General features: G+C 47.5%; 2 protein-coding genes across 6 annotated transcripts in view; one reads left to right on the top strand and one right to left on the bottom strand.

Moving 5' to 3' along the window:
- The window catches only part of LMAN2L (lectin, mannose binding 2 like), a 30,278-nt gene extending 28,898 nt beyond the window's left edge, over window positions 1–1,380 (bottom strand). For 2 of the 3 annotated variants that reach the window (XM_038551149.1, XM_038551152.1), the window contains exon 1: window positions 1,156–1,380. In XM_038551149.1, the coding sequence (XP_038407077.1) occupies window positions 1,156–1,342 (187 nt within the window). In that variant the 5' untranslated portion in view covers window positions 1,343–1,380. The remainder of the gene's footprint in view (window positions 1–1,155) is intronic. The other variant, XM_038551150.1, reaches the window with a different exon arrangement.
- Window positions 1,381–20,021: 18,641 nt separating this feature from the next.
- Window positions 20,022–21,538, top strand: part of CNNM4 (cyclin and CBS domain divalent metal cation transport mediator 4) — a 39,812-nt gene continuing 38,295 nt past the window's right edge. For all 3 annotated transcript variants that reach the window (XR_005365795.1, XM_038551117.1, XM_038551116.1), the window contains exon 1: window positions 20,022–21,423. Coding sequence is in view for 2 of the 3 variants with exons in the window: in XM_038551117.1 (XP_038407045.1) it covers window positions 20,022–21,423 (1,402 nt within the window). In the remaining variant the exon portion in view is untranslated. The remainder of the gene's footprint in view (window positions 21,424–21,538) is intronic.

Raw genomic sequence — 21,538 nt, 5'->3', positions numbered from 1 at the left:
CATTCAGAAACCACCACGGACCCTCCGCAAGCTGGAGCCATTATCTTTTTCTCCCTTTCATAACACTCTGTATCCTACCTGCATTCATAAATCTCAAATCCTTACCATCTTGACAGCTTACTTTCACAAAGCCCTCTTCAGGTGAAGACCCCCTAGCACATCAGAGCTATCACTTTACCCATGGCACAACCATAGCTCTGATCCATTCCTCCCGTTTTATATGTAAATTTTAGCAGCATAAATGAAACAATTTCCCCAGTTCTACCAAAAACAGCTTGACTCTCAGGCCTCTGGGGTTTAATCATATTCTTTCTTTAAACAATTCAAATGTGAAGGTACTTCTCCCAGGAGCTCAAGCTATAAGCCCCTTGAAAGTGAGAACTTTGTGTCTGTATAATGCCCAGTAATAGCAGAGACAGCACAGGTGGAGAAGCACGGGATGCACCCACTGAGTAAATGAATCATCACCCTTAGCAGCCGTGCATACCCTTTTGCACTTGGAGCTTCCGTCTGCTGTCCCACACTCCAGTGGGGAAACAGACTTGTGTGAGTTAAGCCATCTGCACTGACGTGGTCCTCTCTGTAGCGAACTATATAAATTCTCTGGTTGATAAGCGGCACCTAAGAGCCTATGAATCCTAAACAGAGCAAAGCGAACCAGCCTCTTTCATCACTAGGGCTCCTGGACTGGAGAACAGGTGTTTTAACTGGCAACAGAATTTTATTTTCCTCCTCAGTCCGGCCAAGTTCTACCCGGTTCTGCCTCCTGCTTCATTTCTTGCACATCCACAGCTCCACGGGAGACGGGGTCTTTATGCTAGTGGCCTTCAACGACTCGGCACCGCCTGCAGTTCTATCCCTTCCCGCTTCAGTCCTCCCGTCCAACCCCGAGCTCCCTTTTGTCCAGGCCTAGCGCTAGCGGCATCCGAGCCCGGCTTCGACCTGCTGGAAACTTCCAAAACGAGGGGCGGAGGAGAGCTGGCCCGTGCCCTTCGGACCCGTGGCTCCCAAGCGCGGCGGGAGTCCCCGCGGGCCCCCACCCGCCGCCGGCAGCTTCCTTGGGGCCACGCCGCCTTTCGCCACCCCGGTCTCTACGGCTGGGCTCAGGTCCCGCAGCCCTCCCCGTGCACGACCACCTCGCCCCGGGCGCCTCACCCTGATAGGGCTTCGACAGCGAGTGCTCCCGTTTCAAGTACTCGAACGTCTGACCCGCCCCGACTGGCCGTGGCCCCTGCCCAGACCCCAACAGAAGGAGAAGGAACAACATCCTGGACCCATTCCGAGCCGACAAACGCCGCCGCCACCGCTGCCACCACCCCGAGGGTCGCACAGCCGCCGCCATCTTTCCCACCGCCTTCCCTTCATTAAAAGCCCGCCCCGTCGCCCAAGCCATTAGCCCAGGGAACCATCTGCCCGGGATCCCATTGGCTGTCCGCGAGGCCCCGCCCCCGCAGGTGAGCATCTCACCGATTGGCTGGCTTGGGGATCAGTTGCCTTGCCAACCCACGAAAGGGGCGTGGCCTCGTGCCTGGCCTCCCTTATTTGCATTTGCCCTGCGCTCCACTAGGCCTGCTGGGATACGTAGTGATTTCCATTTTGTCTCTGTGTTCTAGAGTAAAATTAAAGAGGTCAAGTGTTTCTCCCAATTCCACGCCAACGATCTGTCCTCTCTGCCATAGTACCTTCTACATCGGATGTAGAACTGCGCGGAGGGGATAGACAATCCACAAGGACTGTAGCCAAGTTTCAGGAAAATAACCACATCTGTAAAAGGCTTGACCAGAACAGACAATTTGACGTGATGACCTTTATAAAAACTCCACTCGCCAACGGGCCAAAGACATGTTTTCTTGAAGTGCAAAAGAAATATTTACCGAGATCGCCAGAGCGGGACAAACAAAAAACCACACCACCTCCATCCACACGTTTGGGAGAAATGAAAGCACACAAATGATGTTCTCCTAGCATGACGACTACAAATTGACAACCAAAAGATTTCTGAGAAATTACCAAATGTTTGGAAATAACCCATACAGGAATAGAAACTGCTTAAGGACTACAGTGACTCTTCTAAAAAATGGAAACTGGGTGGGTGCCTGGGTGGCTCAGCAGGTTGCAGGTTAAGTGTCTGCCTTCAGCTCAGGTCATGATCCCAGTGTCTTGGATAGGACCCTGCATCCCGCTCCCCGCTCAGCTTCTCCCTCTGGCTCCCCCCCCCCCCCCTTGTGCTCTCTCTCTCTCCCTCTCTCAAATAAATAAAATCTTTAAAAAGAAAAGGAGCGGGGTTAACAATCCTTTACCTGGGTGGCACAGTAGTACCCTCAGGACCTGAAACCAAAAGAGTGAGAGTCATCTCAGCTTCCCATCTTTTCCTCACCAGTTTCATCACCCAATCAATAAATAATCAAGTCCTGATGATTTTATTCCTAATCATTCCTCAATGCTATCACATTCTTTCCATCCCTTGCTTTGTCTTTCTCCCAAACCACAACACATGTTCCAGCTGTTATTCTCCTCACCATCATCCGTACAGCCACCCAAGTGATCCAAACCACCTACCCATGCCATTTCCTGAGTGTCAGGGGTAAATGAGTTGATACTGGTAAAGCTCTTAGAATAGTAATTGGTGTGTAATAAGCACTATATCATCATCATTATTAACCAAGCCCTTGATGGTTCCCATCACCTGTAGGGAAGAGATTCAAGCCCCTCAACTCGGCAAACAAAGCCCTCTGCCACCTGGCCCTGGCCCTTCTCTGGCTTTATTGCCCACAGCTTTCTTTCCTCATCTATATGCTCCAGTCTTCCCTCTTCCCCTCTTCTTTTCCCCAGCCCACTTCCTCCAGGAGGCCTTCCCTGACTTCCTCAGGCAGTGGCAGTTGCCCCAGTCTCAGCTTTTACTGTTCCCCAAGCACATTTCTTACAGAGCACTCACTGAGTCTGTGTCTCTGTCTTCCCAACAGACTTAACCAAATTTAATTATCTTTCCTGAACATAAATATATCTAATAAGAGAAATATAAATATATTTAATAAGCCTGTTTTATAGGGGGGTCAACCTTTTAGAATGAAAACTGTCAGCGTGCTTGGGTGGTTTATTCGGTTGAGCATTTGCCTTCGGCAGCTCTGGTTGTAATCCCCTGGGGTCCTGGGATCGAGCCCTGAGTTGGGCTCCCTGCTTCTCCCTCTCCCTCTGTGCTCCAGCTCTCTCTCAATTCCTGTCTCTCTCAAGTAAATAAATAAAATCTTGAAAAAATAAATAAAAATAAAATGAAAACTGTCATAACCATCAGGGCACCTGGCTGGCTCAGTCAGTGCAGCAATGGGACTCTGAATCTCAAGGTTGCGAGTTCAAGCCCTACATTGGACATAGAGATTACTTAAAGATAAAATCTAAAAATATTTTTAAAATAAAAAAAAAAACTATCACAACCACTGATCCATCTACACACTGCACACAAAGTAGATGTTTGGTGATATGACATAAGGAATTGCAATGAATCTATTCACATCATACCGTAGCGTTAAAATCATTCGTGGATCCCAATTACCATAGGATAAAATGCAAATGCCTTAGTGTAGCATTCAAAGCCCTTCAACCTGACTCAAATCAGGCTGTACACGTGTCTATTACAATGTAGGTCACCCTGAATTATGTAGCTCAATTAACAGATTATGTGTTTGTCTCCCTGGCAAGGCTGGGAGCTCCTGGACCACGGGAAGCAGATCTTACTCATTTCCTATACCAGGCCTCACCCACTTCCCCATGCCCTAACCCATCACCTAGCACATAGTAGGAGTTCCAATTGTTTTGGACAAAATTATTTCCATTATATTTCTCTGTCAGCTGTAATGTTTCATTGTGGTAAATATACATAAAATCAAATTTACCATTTTAACCATTTTTAAGTATACAGTTGAGAGGCATTAAATACATTCACATCGCCGTGTGACTTGTCAACTGGATTTTGGGTAGAGCATCTCAGCATACCTCATTGTAAAATTCCCTGTTATGAAGAAAAGGGAAATAAAGGAGAAGATATGAAAGATAAAATACACAGGATAATAAATCAGATGATTTTGTTCAGATTGTTGCAATAGGGGAGATGCTTATTAGGCAGGAACATAACAAAGAAAAGGAAGGGTGGGGGGAACCTGGGTGGCTCAGTCTATTAAGCAGTTTAAGTGTCTGCCTTCAGCTCAGGTCATCATCAGGGTCCTGGGATTGAGCCCTGCATAGGGCTCCCTGCTCAGCAAGGAGCCTGCTTCTCCCTCTGCCTCTGCCTCTGCCCCTCCCACCCACTCATGCTCACTCCCTCTCAAATAAGTAAATAAATAAAATCTTAAAAAGAAAAAAGAAAGAAAGAAAGAAAAGGAAGGAGGCCTAGTGTTACATAGAGGCAGGTAAACAAGGGAGTCATCATGAAGAAGATTGGAGATGGTTTTATCTGAGTCACTGAGGAAAGGCAAAAGTGGGTCTTATCTCAGAATATTCTAGAGCATCATAGTCTTTTGAAGTTAGCCATATCTCAGAACTCAAAATAGGATGAGATGGGACAAAAAAAAGGTAAAAGGGCTTCTTGACTGTAGTTGCTTTCCAGAAATACAGGGTTCATATAAAGTTCAACACTGTTAAGGTGTTGAGGGGAGGTGCAGGGAAAGAGAAAAAGGAACCATGTCCTCCTCCCACACCGTCCTATACACACATAGGGGCACCTTCTGATAGTTGGGTCAGGTCTTGACCCACCATCTTTCAGCTGCTTAATATTCTCTTTTTCTCCAAAGAATCATTTCCCCTGACCTAGGGTTATATACCTTCAGGGTAGAGGCACTCATAGGCAATGTGAGTAGTGCATTCTAGCAGTTTCTAGATCTTGTGCATTCTAGCACTAGATCTCGAAAGATCTAGTGGATCTTTACTTTCTTGTCTTCAAATCTAAACAGGTACCTCTATTCAGGAGTACCTTGAAGCCTAATGCCCTTACCCCCACCATATACTGGAGGATCCAAGGCAGGCTCTTGGCCCCATCCTTTTCTCTCCCTCCTGCCCTTCACTTCTGTACCTTGCCATTCCATTTAAATCCACCCTCACCCCAAACGTAGGACCCAAAGCAGAGCCTAACATCAGCCCTCCCAAAGCCAGGTAGATTATTTTTCCCTCCTTAGAGGTGTGGGTTAGGATTTGGGATTAAGTCCATCATCAGCCCTAGAGTGGCAGCTAACCTGGCCCCATCCCAGCCCCTGCCCCATTCCTCCCTAACACACTCCCCACCCCCTAACTCCCTTGCACCTCCAGTTCTCTAAACAGACCCTAGAGCACAGAAGGGGACAGTAGCTCTAACACTAACTAGCCAACTACTTTCCAGTGGCAACTTACAAATTCTGGCCTCCCAAGGAGCCACAATTGAATAGCCTAGAGTGCTTTGGGCATACACGGATGCCTGGTACCCACTTCCAAACACTTGATTCATAAGTCTGGGGTAGGGCCCAGGGATTTGGTTTTGATAATCTCTCCCCAGAGAATGTGCTATGCAGCCAACTTCCAGAATCACAATACTTTCACATCCAGTATCTCATTTTGACCTCACATTGGCTTGGTGTGGTGGGCAAGGCAGGCATTACCACACTTTAACATTAGGACATCTGTACTCAGTTCATAGACTACATTTTTTTTTTAATTTTTATTTATTTATGATAGTCACAGAGAGAGAGAGAGAGAGAGGCAGAGACATAGGCAGAGGGAGAAGCAGGCTCCATGCACCGGGAGCCTGATATGGGATTCGATTCCGGGTCTCCAGGATCGCGGCCTGGGCCAAAGGCAGGCGCTAAACCGCTGCGCCACCCAGGGATCCCCATAGACTAAATTTCAAATAGAGGGATCCCTGGGTGGCGCAGCGGTTTGGCGCCTGCCTTTGGCCCAGGCCGCGATCCTGGAGACCCGGAATCGAATCCCATATCAGGCTCCCGGTGCATGGAGCCTGCTTCTCCCTCTGCCTATGTCTCTGCCTCTCTCTCTCTCTCTCTGTGACTATCATAAGTAAATAAATAAAAATTAAAAAAATAAATAAATAAATAAATTTCAAATAGAGTACAGCACCTGAATTTAGAAGTAAGATTTTGAGGGGCTTTTTTTTTTTTTTTTTTTTTTAAGATTTGTTTTATTTTTTAAAAAGATTTTATTGGGGGAACCCCGGGCGTCTTAGCAGTTTAGCTCCGCCTTCAGCCCAGGGCCTGATTCAGGAGACCCGGAATCGAGTCCCATGTCAGGCTCCCTGCATGGAGCCTGCTTCTCCCTCTGCCTGTGTCTCTGCCTCTCTCTCTCTCTCTCTCTCTCTCTCTCTATCTCTCATGAATAAATAAATAAAATATTTTTTAAAAAAGATTTTATTTATTTGACAAAGAAGGAGATAGAGAGGGAGAGAGAGAGAGAAAGAGAGAGAGCACATGTACACTCAAGCAGGTGGAGTGGCAGGCAGAGGGAGAGAGAGAAGCAGTCTCCCTGCTAAGCAGGGAGCCCAATGCAGCAGATCCCAGGACCCTGGGATCATGACCTGAACCAAAGACGTACGCTTAACCAACTGAGCCACCCAAGTACCCCAGATAGAGACTTTTAGGCTCAGAGGCATCTAAAAAAAAATACCCTGGAGGAGAGGTAGCTGACTGGCTCAGTCAGTAAAGCCTGTTACTCTTGACTTCTGCTTTGTGAGAGTGAGCCCCATGTTGGTCTTAGAGATTACGAAAGAAAGAAAAGAAAGAAAGAAAGAAAGAAAGAAAGAAAGAAAGAAAGAAAGAAAGAAAGAAAGAAAGAAAGAAAGAAAGAAAAATATACTCTGGAGGAAATTTGTTTATGTGTTAAGGGGAGAGTAAGATAGATGAAAAAAAAAGCAGCAAGAACTTGATAAATATTGAAGCTGGATTATGGGTATATGGGGATTCCCTCTAGGTTTATGTGTGTTTGAGAGTTGCCATAATAAAAAACTTTTTAAAAATCTCCCCTGGAGATGATTACGAAATGTGCTAGGTATGCATTTGTGGTGTTTTCTAAATTTCCTCCGGGGAACGAAAACTGTAATTAACTGTAATCTGTAAAGTTCACTGTGACCCATCCAATATAATGTCATAACTAAAAAAGAGAGGAGTCTGCAATCTAGAAAAAGGACAAAGGTGTATCAATTCTGTCCAGGGAGAGATATTTCTAAGTATTGTTGGTTATTCAAATCAAGCCTACTCTCCTAACATATTCATGATGACTTCCTATTTAAGATTCTAGCTCTCCTAGAATTTCTCAGTATATTAATATTTATTTCTCAGGATATTAAGATACTCATATTACTATATTATTATATTATTAATATGAGTATATTTGTATGTTAATTAAGCAACTAGTATTTAGTCTATGTGACTCATGTTTCCCAATGTGTTTATCAATCAATGAATTGATAAAAATCAATATCCTGAGGACCAGATCTCAGATCTGTGATGGCTCTATGAAGGGGCAAAGGAATTAGTGACTGCCTCTAGGCATCCAGATTCCTGCTTGTCAAAGGTAAATTGTGACATAAGATTCACTAAGAATTGCAGGATGCAGGTGAGAAGAAAGGAGGAGAATTCTGGCCTGTGGAGTTGGAATGAAAACATCTACCCTTTTGAGATCCACCTCTACCTTACGGCCTGGGGCAAATTACATAATCCCTCTGAGCCTGAAAGTCTCTATCTGTAAATTGGGTGATGAAACCTACCACCTCGGATTGTTGACAGCATTAAAGGAAAGAGTATATAAAGGATGCACATGCATATTATCAACTCACAAGTTCTATAAGTACACACATTACTATTGTTTGTAAATCTTTGTTATGGCTTATCTTCTGAAGTGTGTCTGGGAAAGTGTGTTCTGGGAAAGTGGATTTGGTTTATTTATTTATTTATTTATTTATTTAAAGGATTTTTATTAATTTATTCATGAGAGACAGAGATACAGGCAGAGGGAGAAGAAGGCTCCATGCAGGAGCCCAATGCGGGACTCAACCCCGGAACTCCAGGATCAAGTCCTGAGCCAAAGACAGACACTCAACCACTGAGCCACCCAGGCATCCCAGATTTTAGTCCCTTTAGAAGAAAGTACACGTGATGGCAGTTGGTTTATAAATGGAATAAAAACCACTGGCTGATTTGAGAATATTATTCAGGGATCTAGGGTACAGAGTAGAAGTGTGTAATGTGCAAATCCTATCATGGGTTTATGTATTTCATTTTAAAAGTTCTTTTTTTTTAAGATTTTATTTATTTATTCATAATAGACACAGAGAAAAAGAGAGGCAGAGACACAACAGAGGGAGAAGCAGGCTCCATGCCAGGAGCCTGACGTGGGACTCCATCCCGGGACTCCAGGATCGCGCCCTGGCCCAAAGGCAGGCGCTAAACCGCTGAGCCACCCAGGGATCCCCTATTTTTATTTTTTATTTTTTTTTTAAATTTTTATTTATTTATGATAGTCACAGAGAGAAAGAGAGAGAGGGGCAGAGACATAGGCAGAGGGAGAAGCAGGCTCCATGCACCGGGAGCCCGACATGGGATTCGATCCCGGGTCTCCAGGATCGCGCCCTGGGCCAAAGGCAGGCGCTAAACCGCTGCGCCACCCAGGGATCCCAATCCCCTATTTTTAAAAGTTCTTAAAAAAAAAAAAAAATCTAACAGAGGGAGCGAAGTAGGGGGAGAGGCAGGCAGAGAAAGAGAAGTGGGTTCCCAGCTGAGCAGGGAGTCCAATGTGGGGCTTAGCCTCAGGACTCCAAGATCATGACCTGAGCTGAAGGAAGATGCTTAACCAACTGAACCACCCAGGTGCCCCTATTGCTGGGGTTTATAATTAAAAATAGGGGATCAAAAAAAAAAGGGGGGGATCATATTTAGGGCATTCCTAAAAACAACTTTTTTATTTTTATTTATTTTTTTAACAACTTTTTTTAAATCTTTTTTTTTTAATTTTTTTTATTTATTTATGATAGTCACAGAGAGAGAGAAAGAGGCAGAGACATAGGCAGAGGGAGAAGCAGGCTCCATGCACCGGGAGCCCGACGTGGGATTCGATCCCGGGTCTCCAGGATCGCGCCCTGGGCCAAAGGCCCATGCCAAACCGCTGCGCCACCCAGGGATCCCTAACAACTTTTTTTAAATAAAAGGCTTTGGTGGGTATAATTTTCCTCATTCACCTTCTGCCTATGGAAGATGAACAGATGGAGGAACCCTGAGCTCTCCAGATGCTGGATGAGTGGGGAAGTGCATGAGGACAGCTGAGCTAAAGCTATGATAGAAGCCAAGGGAGGGGATGAATGAGGTTGGAGATTCCCGTGCTGTGCAGCAGGCTGTAAGAAATGGCAGGCTCTTCAGTTTGAATGGCAGCCATGAGGACTAGGGAAGCCATCCTGGGGCTTTGGAAATTAACCTGGCCCACATCCTGAGCCAACCTGATGATGGCTACTTCCAAAAGTCCCACTGAGGGTTACTGGCTCTGGTGAGGAAGCCAAGAAGTCAAGGTTAGAGTAAATGCTGATGGATAAAAACTGAAGATTAATGCATGAAGAGCCTGATTACAAAAATATGATTGTATTTCTTTAAATCATATTCCACTTGGAATTTCTTTAAACAACTAGACTCACGCATGGCTGTTTTGCAATAAAAATTCTATATTCTAAAAAGTCATGAAGACTTTTACGATGTTCCTTAGTTTCAGGATTCCTCAATGAAAACAACAGCTTGGAATGCACTGGAGCTGGACAGGTTTGGGTTTCAGTTCCTGGCCCTGTTGATCTCATTGATCTTGTAAGACCTCAGGCAAGTTATTTAATCTCTTTGGGATCCAGGTTTTTATCTCTGAAAGGAGACCCATAGTAACACCTACTTCAAAGTAGGAAAGCTCAGTGTCTGGCACAAGGTGCTGGATAAATGGGAGCTTTTTTTTTTTTTTTTTTTTTAAGATTTTATTTTTATTTATGTATTCATGAGAGACGCAGAGAGAGAGGGAGGCAGAGACACAGGCAGAGGGAGAAGCAGGCTCCATGCAGGGAGCCTGATGTGGGACCTGATCCCAGGACTCCAGGACCACACCCTGGGCCGAAGGCAGGCACCAAACCGCTGAGCCACCCAGGGATCCCGGGAGCTTTTTTTTTTTAATTGTTATTTATCACTTCACATCTGGGATACAATGGAAGGGTTTTTTTTTTTTTTTTTAAGATTTTATTTATTCATGAGAGACACACACACACACACACAGAGAAAGAGAGAGAGAGAGAGAGAGAGAGGCAGAGACACCAGGCAGAGGGAGAAACAGGCTCCATGCAGGGAGCCTGAAGTGGGATTCAACCCTGGGTCTCCAGGATCAGGCCCTGGGCTGAAGGCGGTGCTAAACTGCTCAGTCGCCTGGGCTGCCTATAATGGCAGTTTCTTAGCTGGACTGCCACCCACCCATTCATGCAGCATCCTGCCAACCATTAACCTTCTCAATTTTTACTTTCTATCACATTATTTCCCCAATAAGAATTTTTAATTAATTTTCAATTAAATCCATAATTGGATTAAGACTAAGCTCTAGTTTGCAGGTGAATGTCACGACTTTGGGTGTTAATTTATTATTTATTTTTAAAGATTTTATTTATTTATTCATGAGAGACACAGAGAGAGAGGCAGAGACATGGGCAGAGGGAGAAGCAGACTCCTTACAGGGAGCCTGATGCAGGACTCCATTCCCCCAACCCGGGATCATGCCTTGAGCCAAAGGCAGACGCTCAACTGCTGAGCCACCCAGGCATCCCTGGGTGTTACTTTAAAAGAAACTGGGAGTCTCTGGAAGGTTTTGATCAGCAGGGGTTTATAATATAATTGATGTTTTTAGAGGACCAGTCTGCTGCTGGCTTGAGAAAAAACTGTAAGGAGGAAAGGGTGGAAGCAAGGAAACCAAGTATGTTGGTAATCCAAGTGAGAAAGGAAGGTGCCAGGCAGCCCAGGTGGCTCAGCGGTTTAGCGCTGCCTTCAGCCCAAGGCCTGATCCTGAAGACCCGGGATTGAGTCCCACGTTGGGCTCCCTGCGTGGAGCCTGCTTCTCTCTCTGCCTGTGTCTCTACCTCTCTGTGTGTGTGTGTCTTTCATGAATAAATAAATAAAATCTTAAAAAAAAAAAAAATGAGAAAGGAAGGTGCCTAGAGCCTGGGTGGTGCAGCAGGAGTTTGGAGAGGTAGCTGGAATTTAGATGTGTTTTCAAGTTACAGTCAACAGGGTTTGCTGATGGATATGGCAGACATGTAAGAGAAACAGGGATATAGGATGACTCCAAGATTTTCTGGCCACAGCAACTAGAAAGATGGAATTGCCATGTATGGATAGAAGTGAAATTGTGGGAGATATATGTTTTGGAGGAAAGATCAATATTTTGATTTTGGTGATAACTAGATTTATGTGTCTATTGGATATCTAAGCAGAGAACAGGCTCTCTGACCCTAACCATCATCCCAGTAAGACCAAATTCCCAATATTTAAGAAAAGCAGTTGAAGGAAGTTTATAAATTGATTAGTGTCCAGTAGAGAGGATTTTGCATTACCTACTATGATAGCCAGCCTCCAAATGGCCCCCACCGACCCCTACCACCTGCTCCTAGATAGTTCCCCTCCCACAGCGTATCAATTTTGGTCCATACTACCAATAGAATATGGAAGACATGGTGGTATGTTATCTCTAAGACTAGGTCATAAAAGATATTATGGTTTCCATCTTGGATCACTTATTTTTTTGTTTTTTTTTTTATGATTTATTTATTCATGAGAGACACAGAGAGAGAGGCAAAGACACAGGCAGAGGGAGAAGCAGACTCATGCAGGGAGCCTGATGTGGGACTTGATCCTAGGTCTCCAGGATCATGCCCTGGGCTGAAGGCAGCACTAACCCACTGAGCCACTGGGGCTGCCCTTGGATCACTTATTATAGGCAAAGCCAGCTACCATGTTGTAAATAGCCTTATGAGAGATCTATGGGACAAAAAACTGAGTCCCCCTGCCCATATCCATGTGAATGAGCTTGGAAGTGGATCTTCTGGCCCCAATCAAGCCTTCAGATGACTTCAACTCCATCCAACATCTTGACTTCCGTTTGTGAGAAACTCTGAGCCAGAACCACCCAGCTAAACTGTTTCTTAATTCCTGACCCACAGAAAGTATGATATAATAAAGGCTTATTATTTTAAGCTACTAAGTTCTAGGGGTAATTTGTTATGCAGCAATAGGTAACTAACATTCCTCTCAAAGTCAAGGGAAGGAGGTGCTCTAAGAAAATCTGAAGAGGGATGCCTGTGTGGCTCAGTGGTTGAGCATCTGTCTTTGGCTCAGGGCATGATCCTGGGGTCCTGGGATGGAGTCCTCTATTGTGCTCCCCACATGGAGTCTGCTTCTCTACTTCTCCCTCTGCCTATGTCTCTGCCTCTCTCTCTCTCTCTGGCTCTCATAAATAAATAAAATCTTAAAAAAGAAAAGAAAAGAAAATCTGGAGGGTCCTACAAGAAGAGAGACTGGCATCTTATTCCACAATCAGATCTCTGTTCAGGTAGTAGATTTATTGTTCTGCTCTGGGTAGTCTATACTGGAACCATTGGTAGTCTATACTGGAACCACTCTCTCAGGAGGGGCTGCCTGACAGGCAAAGTGTACCTCAACACCAAAAAGCTGCAGGTGAAGAGTCCCAACAAGGACTGAGCTGAACTTCCTACTACCAGAAACCAATAACTGGACACAAACCACACTCAGTTAAGTGGCAACCACCACAGAGAGAGGGGTTCAACTAGGGGAGATTAAGACAAATTACCCTTCTTCCCCTCTTTCCCTACCAGGCCCCAATACTAGAAAAGTTTGACCCTGAAAAGGAAGAGGGAGGTATCTCAGAACCAACACATGACTCCCTTCACTGGACACTAGACATATCCACACACACAAACACCTCCCCACCCTGAAACTGGCTGCAGCAATTGGAGGACTGAATGCTGACCAAGGCCCTTCCCCACTCTAAGTCCCTAAGAGCAGAAACTGGATCCCAAGCCTGGATGATAGGAAGGGAGTGTCAGTGATATAAACCAGAAACAAGATGGTAGTTTTTAATGGACCTGAATGGATTTCTAATACTAAAAGTCACACTAAAGCTATGGGATCCATCCAGGATCTCAAGAAGGGAGGGAAAGGGGAAATATGATAGAAATTGGTTACAAGATTGGTTGGAAAAGAAATAAAAGCATGTCATGTTAAGGTATCACTGAGTGGAGATTCCTTAATCGATTACAATTCTGTTCGTCTAACCCAAGTCCTTAAAGCAGCAGCAAAATGCATAGGTTTAGAAGGTTTGGAGTCAAGACACGTTTGAACAGTATTGAAATACATTTTTGTGTGATCCTGAACAGGCTTCTTAAGCTTTCCAAATCTTTCTTTTCTGATCTGTAAAGAAGAATAATGGTACCCCTTCTTACAAGACTATGGTGAAGCTAAGACTGCAGTCAACAGGGAGAGGAGACATAGCAGACAACTTGAGGCCTCTGTGATCTCCAGTTAGGTACCCTCTCCCCATATAAAAGCTCACACCAGACTCCTGATTGGCCCTTCTTGGTGTCCCATCCACCCCCAGTCAATTGTTATGGCCTTAGGTACTTTTGTCAAGGCCTGGTCCCTTGTCTGTCTCCACTAGAACCCCTAGGAATGGAGGTGTGACAGGTGCTCAGAGAATAGGGAGGTACTGTTGCCTGAAGAAGGGGACAGGAAGCTCAGAGCAACAGGTGCCCACTTCAACGGATCTTGTTGATTTCGCCTTTACCTTCCTCTCTTGGTTGCCTAGAAAAGTTATATATCAGAGAATTTAAATGATACAACCTGATTATCAAACCCAATCCCCCTCTTGTTGGAGATAAAGACCCCAAGGCCCAGTGGGATGAGCCAGTTACTAAAGGCTCTATAGGTGGTGTTTGGTGCCTTGGCAATTGGTTTGGCTAGAAATCTGGACACATGGGAATGAAAATCTCAAAAGCTGTCTCCCTTTCTGGGTAGGGCTGGGAGACAATAAGACAGAGTAATCAGGAACTTGCCTCACTGATCTGCCTGGGGAGATTTATTGCTTCATGTGGATTATGCCAGGCACTATGGGCGTGGGTGTCATTTACACAGAGAACATTCTAACTCCCACCAGCCTTCCTAAGGTTCCTCCAAAGAGAATTCCAGTGGATGGCCATGAGCAATGCATGAGAGTATTTTTCAAATTGGGGATCAGTCAAGGACTCTATTTAGTTGGGTGAAAAGTAGACTTTTTATATATATATATATTTTAAAGATATAGTCTAGAGCGGAAATATCAAGCAGTAAATGTAGTTTCATGAGACAGTTTTCTCACTTGCTCAGTTTCTCATTTTATATATAAAGCTATTTGGCTAAAAGCTTCCTCCTCACTTCCCATTCCTGGCCCCCAACAGTATTATCCCTACCCCCTTTTTAAGGGAAATCCAATTCATTCCACAAATGCATATGGAATGCCAAGCATGCCGGATACCGGGAGACTATGACACAGTTTTTGTCCTCGAGGGACTCTCAACCCAGTGGGAAATAGCCTCCAGTCCAGAGTAGAGACTAGGAGAAAATGAAGAGAGCAGAGAGTGACAGATTACAGGAAAAACAATCTCTGGGCAGTGGAATAGGGAAGTAGGGGGAACTTGTGTTTTCTATTCTATAATTTGAGTTGGTTGTAATGAACATGTATCATTTTGGCAATTTTAAAAGCCCAGTAAAAAGATTAAAATGCATTAATGTGAATAATGAATGAAGTGTAATCTGAAAGTCCTGGCCTGAGGGAAAGAAAAGAAACACATTTAGGAGCAGTGCTACCAAACTAGGGCTCATTTAGTCCTTTTAGTATGGCACAAGGGTCTCTTGATCCCCGTCTTAAAATGGAGAAATCAAGGCCCTAAAAGGGTCAAGCATTTTGCCCCAATTCACCAGCTGGTAAAATACAGAGCCCACTGCATTTCTGCTACAGGCCATTTCCATTTGCCAACTAAGAAACTAGGGACAATGACTCCAAGACCTCGGTTCTTAAGCTTTTGTAAACACTCAGTGTTTGCTACCATGTTCTTCCTTATTTTCCTTCAGTGATTAAGAGTTAACCTCTTAACATAAAAAAAGGGTCTTTGTATTTTGGGGAGGCAGAAAGCGAAGCTTGATGGAGTAGCCAGCCTTGGGGAGGAGGGGGAGGGCAGGAGAGGGGGAGGAGGCTCTGGTGCTGGAGAGGAAGAGGGAAGCAGAAAGGAGAGAGCTGGCAAAGCCCAGGCCAGCTCAGCCTCTCCCAGACCCTGTGTTGCCCAGCTCTCCTTACAGGGGCTCTGCTGTGAGTGGGGGGCTTCCCAGCAGTCCTTGCCTTGTGGGTCATCCGGTCTCTCAGATCCCAGTGATAGGCTTCTGAGTCCCTGGGCCTCCCAAGCTTGAAAGCACTGTGATAACACCTGCTCACTTCCAACAGTTCTCCTGTGCCGGGCCCCCTCTCTTCCCTCACCACGGAGGCCCAAGGGGTCCAGGATATGGTCCTGTGTAGTCCCTTCTTCCCCACGGTCCTCCTCAGATTTTCTCTCTCTGCAGGAAAGGGAAGAGAAAGAACAAGAAGACAGTGGCTGGGGTTGGATGGAGAGACACAGTGGAACTAAAGAAATCTGAGTGTCCTCCAAAAATGCCAGTCCTGTCATGTCCATCACCATCATGGTTACTGATCACGTTTCTTGAGCTCTTACCATGGGCCAGGTATCATCTCACTCAGCACTCCAGAATGCCCCAGAGTCCCAGGTCACACAGGCAATCTATGGCCAGGCCAGCCCCACAGTGTGCCTCCTCAGCTGGGCCTGAACCCCTGTGGTGGGGCATCCTGCCTCCTGGGGTCCAGTCCTAAAGAAGAACAACTTGTCCTATGGCCACAGAGTCATGAAGCCTATCCAATTAATACAAATGCTTTCTCCCCTTTGCCACTCTGGCGTTCCATTTCCTGTCACAGGTACATCTTTTTATTGGCCTGGATCCATCGATCTGACGCGTTCATCCCCTCAGCCTGATGCATTCATCCCCTCAGCTTGATGCATTCATCCCTTCAGCCTGATGCGTTCTGGCTTCATGAAGTGTCTGTCTCAGGTAGAAAATGACACCAGGTCCTTATGTCCCCACTTGTTGGGGTGACCTGAGTTGGGATTTGAGCCAAGGCTACCCCCAGCTACCCCCACCCTTGCTCTGCCACTCTGTAGAGGGATGACTGTCCCATTTCTCCTGAGACAATTTAATAGCACCAGTATAACCTGCAAATGCTCAGAGTTATTGTAGACTTACAGATAGTTGGTGAATAGGCCACTGCATGTATTGATGTGACCCATGCCTCACTCTGAAAATTGCTCCCACCAGACTCTGGAATTCCAGGGTCTGGGCATCCTCTGAGACACTCATTGGGCCGGGCAGTCCTCAGGCTCTGAGCTCCACCAGCCGGTGGGCAGCTTCTCTGGCAGCAGCTCCCCATTTTGGACAACCCAAGGTTGAAGAGGACTAAGAAAGCAGCCTGGGAGGATCACAGCCTGGGAAGTGGAGTCAGAGATCACAGTTTACTAATTTGGGATCTTGTTCACCATTGGATTCTCAGTGTCAGCACCATGCCAGGTACAAAAGAAGAGGCAATAGAATTTTAAGGCTGTCTCCCCTATATAGGACCAGAAAGGGGTGGGCTCAACCCTAGGGGGTATAGACATGTTGCTATAGAGCCCAGAAAGAACCTGTCAGATCCAAAAGTCATGAACGGAATGCTTTGAGCTGCCCAGGAGTCAAGTATCAGACCCCTCCTGAGAAAGACCTTCACCAAACTCCTTACTTGCAAATGGAGACAACTCAGGTGAGTAAGAGCTTCCCTCTGGGGCAGAGAAACTGGTCTGACCCCCAAAGGAGACAGACTTCTCATTTGCACATCACTTTCTACAGTCCTCACAGCCTGGTTCACGGAAGCCACACATTTGTCCAGGCTTCTTGACTCTTCACATACATCAACATCCAGGTCTGTGTTGTCCCCACCACTCAGTGGGAAAAGTTTTCCAACTCTGCGGATGAGGAAAAGTGAAATGCCCTCACCAGGGATAAAAGCAGGGCAGAGAATGAAGCTGGACGCCAGTCTGGACTTCAAATACCTCTTCAGACACTTTCCAAGTTACAGTGCTTTTAACTTTGGCTGAGAGATTCTTGTCTCCTCTCCTGGACTGAAGCCTCTGGGTGGGCAATAAAGAGTTTCATTTCTTTACTTCATTGAATCTGTTCTAGTCACCTAAGCATGGAAGTGAATGCAATTGTGGATGGGTGGTATTAAATGAATTTTAGCAGAGATGAAGTCTTCCTACCAGACCATCACTACCCCTCCCACTTTTACCCAAATATTTCAAAAGCGAATTTTTTCCTTCCATTTGTTGGTTTCTGTCATTGGACTAGTATATATATAGAGAGCTTCTGAGCACAGACAGTTTGAAAAGGGCAAAATAAAAATAGCTGATTGGTCGATAATAGAATGGTAAAGTCTCTAAGTACCATGGGGGAGGGCATTAGTTGTAAAGCTGACTGGAAAGAGATGGGGGGGCGGTGGCTCAGTTGGTTAAGCCTCTTTCTTTGGCTCAGGTCATGTTCTCAGGGTCTTGGGATCAAGCCCTGTAGAGCTCCTGGATCAGGAGGGAGCCTGCTTCTCTCTCTCTGCCTCTCCACCCTGCTCATGCTCCCTTTTTTTCTCTCAAATAAATAAATAAAATCTTAAAAAAAAAAAGAAAAGAAAAGAAAAAGAAAGAGATGAGGGGTGGGAAGAAGCCTCTCTGAGAGCTGGGCTTGCTCTGAGGTGATGGAGATGGCTCCTCCTGGCTGGTGGAGATGGGAGGAAACAGCCAGTTAAAGGTTCTGCTTTCTGCTTTTGTTCTGTCTTGGCCAGTGCCCACCCTGAGGCTCTTGTTCCTCACAAAACTGGTCAGCTAGATACTCCCTGCAGAATAGGAAGTGAGGCGCCTACCTGCAGGGCACTGGCCTAATAGGCAGAACCTTCCAGTCCTGCTAAAACAGTGCTTAGTTAAATCAGGCCTGTCTACCACCTTGCCTCCTCCCATAACACTGTATATGATTGTTCCTTTAGGCTTGGGCTCTTTCTGGCTGGTATTGATTGTTGCTTTTACTGGCAAGCAGGACACCACAATAACAATAAAACACAAATGTTTGTGCTGGGAGAGAATAAAATGGATTGGGTCTCCAGGGCTGGCAAAAAAAACTGGTTCTGAGCCCCAGGGGTCAATCTGGTACCTGATTCTCCCCTCAGTGCACCTCTGCAATTATTGTAAGGACGTTTGTCTGTCTGTCTCCTTCTGGACAAGGTAGGCGGCTGCGGTCTTCCCCACACCTCCTGGGTGCTTGGTGCTTGCTAACTGACACCAAGGTAGGGCTGTCCAGGAAGCAGTCATTTCAGGGCTAGGCCTGGCGCCACACCTCTCAGCTCATTTTCACATCATCAGCCCTGGCTGGGCAGTCCCCACCACAATTTGGGGTTAGGGGTTTGGTCCTCCTGGTGGGCAGGCATAAACAACACCAGCTGTGTAGAACATTTAGAGTTGTCCTGTCGTGTTCAAGGCCTAGGCCAGTTGTTCCTATAAGCTTAGTGAGATGGTGCCCTATTATTGTTCTTATCCCCATTTTATAGACAGAAACTGGGGCTGACACTCCATCGTGCCTTCCCAGTCTCACAAGCCTGTTAAGACAGCAATGTGGAGGGACCCCACTTTGTTATTTGTTATTTGTTGTGTGTGTGTGTGTGTGTGTTTTAAGATTATTGATTTATTTGTGAGAGACACACACAGAGAGAGGCAGACACAGGCAGAGAGAGAAGCAAACTTCCTGCGGGGAACCTGATGCGGGATTCGATCCCAGGACCCCGGATCACGACCTGAGCCGAAGGCAGGTCTAGATTCAATTTCCTCATCTGTTATATGGACAGATAACACTAACTCTTAGTGTTGTTCCAAGGATTAAATCAATATTTTGCATGTGTTTACCTGCTTATGGTCTGTTTTTTGCTCTAGACCGTGAAAATCATGCAGGGACTTTGGCTTATTCACGGCTGTATATGGTTAGAGTCTGGAACAAGAGCCGGGCACATAGTAGGTGCTCAGTATTTGTGTCCTGAATGGAAATGACATGAGGATAGCCGAGGCCAGACCCTGGCCCTATTACCCGCGAGAACGTTCTGTTCTACATCCTTAGTTCCCTGGACTGTTCCAACCGGGCAGCCAATGGCCAAAGGGTGCGGGGCCTGGGGGCTGGGGCCGAGGGGACCTACTTCTGGCCTTGGGTCAAGGTCAGCAAAACTCCCAGGAGTGCGGAGGCCATTTCTGCCTGAAAAGTCTCCGAGGACGCAGTCTGCAATGCCTGAGCCCTCAGGTTCCCCTTTCCTTTTTTTTTTTTTTAAATAATAGAAAAAGCATTTTTGTTGCCCGAGCCACCGCGGAGCGGAGGTTGCTGCGGAGAAGGGCCACCCTGGCCCGAGCACCAGTCTCTGGGAAGGAGCCGAGCCCGCGAGGCCCGGCCGGACCGCAGGGACGCCCGGCGAGGCCAGGCAGGAGGCCCGGCGGAGGCGAGCGGGCGGCGCGGCCGCGGGCGGGCGGGAAGGCTGGCGGGGAGGGCGCGCGGGCGGGGGGGAGGGGCGAGGGGCGAGCGCCGCCCCCGCCGCCGCGCCCGCCGCCGCGCCACCTTAAGCTCGGGACCCCCTTAAGGGCGGGCGCGGAGCCGCGCGCCCGGAGGCGGGGCCTCCCATGCAAATGAGGGGCGTGGGTCGGCGGGGCGGGGCGGGCGGGGCGCTGACCTGACGTCAGGCCGGCGGCCGGGGCAGTTGGCTCGGCGGCGGCGAAGCGGCAGGAGCGGCGGCGGGAGCGGGGCCGCGCGGCGGGGCGCGGGGAGCGGCGGCGGCCGACCCGGAGCAACATGGCGCCGGTGGGCGGGGGCGGGCTCCCGGGCGGCGGGCCGGCCCGAGGGCGCCTCCTCCTGGCGGCGCTGCTGCTGCCGGTGCTGATGTGGGCGCGGGGGGCCCGGGGCCAGGGCGACCCCCAGCGGGGCGCGATCCTGGGCATGAGGCTGGCGAGCTGCAACAAAACGTGTGGGATGAACCCAGATGGCATCATCTTCGTGTCCGAGGGCAGCACGGTGAACCTGAGGCTCTATGGCCAGAGGCTGGGCTCCATCTCCAGCAACCTGATCTCCTTCACCGAGGTGGACAACTCCGAGGCCGTCCACAACTCCACCAACTGTCCCGAGCTCACCAAGGACCTGGTGGTCCAGCAGCTGGTCAACCTGAGCCGCGGGAACACGTCCGGGATGCTGGTGGTGCTCACCAAGTTCCTCCGGAGGAGCGAGAACATGAAGCTGTATGCATTGTGCACCCGGGCAGGGGTGGACGGGCCCTGGCAGAGGTGGACCGATAAGGACTCGCTGCTCTTCATGGTGGAGGAGGGTGGGAGGGTCCTGCCCCTCTGGCTGCACATCCTCCTCATTATGGTGCTGCTGGTGCTGTCGGGCATATTTTCTGGCCTCAACCTGGGGCTTATGGCCCTGGACCCCATGGAGCTTCGCATCGTGCAGAACTGTGGCACCCAGAAGGAGAGGCGCTATGCCCGAAAGATCGAGCCCATCCGGCGCAAGGGCAACTACTTACTCTGCTCCCTGCTTCTGGGAAACGTGCTGGTCAACACCTCCCTCACCATCCTTCTAGACAACCTCATAGGATCTGGGCTCATGGCGGTGGCCTCCTCCACTATTGGCATTGTCATCTTTGGGGAGATCGTACCTCAGGCCTTGTGCTCCCGACACGGCCTGGCTGTGGGTGCCAACACTATCATTCTCACCAAATTCTTTATGCTCCTCACCTTCCCCCTCAGTTTCCCCATCAGCAAGCTACTGGATTTTGTTTTGGGCCAGGAGATTCGCACCGTTTACAATCGGGAGAAGCTGATGGAGATGTTGAAGGTGACAGAGCCCTATAATGACCTGGTGAAAGAGGAGCTAAATATGATCCAGGGTGCCCTGGAGCTACGGACCAAAACCGTGGAGGATATCATGACCCAGCTCCAAGACTGCTTCATGATCCGCAGCGATGCCATCCTGGACTTCAATACGATGTCGGAGATTATGGAGAGCGGCTACACCCGCATTCCCGTGTTCGAGGACGAGCAGTCCAATATTGTAGATATTCTCTATGTCAAAGACTTGGCCTTTGTGGACCCCGATGACTGCACCCCCCTCAAGACCATCACCCGCTTCTATAATCACCCAGTACATTTCGTCTTCCATGACACCAAGTTGGATGCCATGCTGGAGGAATTCAAGAAGGGTAAGGCCTGGTGAAGTTCTGCCCGTTAACTGGCTTTGTGACGCCTCTTGTTCGTTCGCTTGCCTGTTTTGTGTCTGCTGGTCCTAGTGTTTTTGTGTGTGACTGCCCATCACTT

The sequence above is a fragment of the Canis lupus genome, chromosome 10 (genome assembly GCF_011100685.1).
Source record: "Canis lupus familiaris isolate Mischka breed German Shepherd chromosome 10, alternate assembly UU_Cfam_GSD_1.0, whole genome shotgun sequence".
Taxonomy (NCBI): Eukaryota; Metazoa; Chordata; class Mammalia; order Carnivora; family Canidae; genus Canis; species Canis lupus.
Note: the sequence above shows the minus strand (reverse complement) of the source record. Positions and strands in the feature narration are given on the sequence as shown.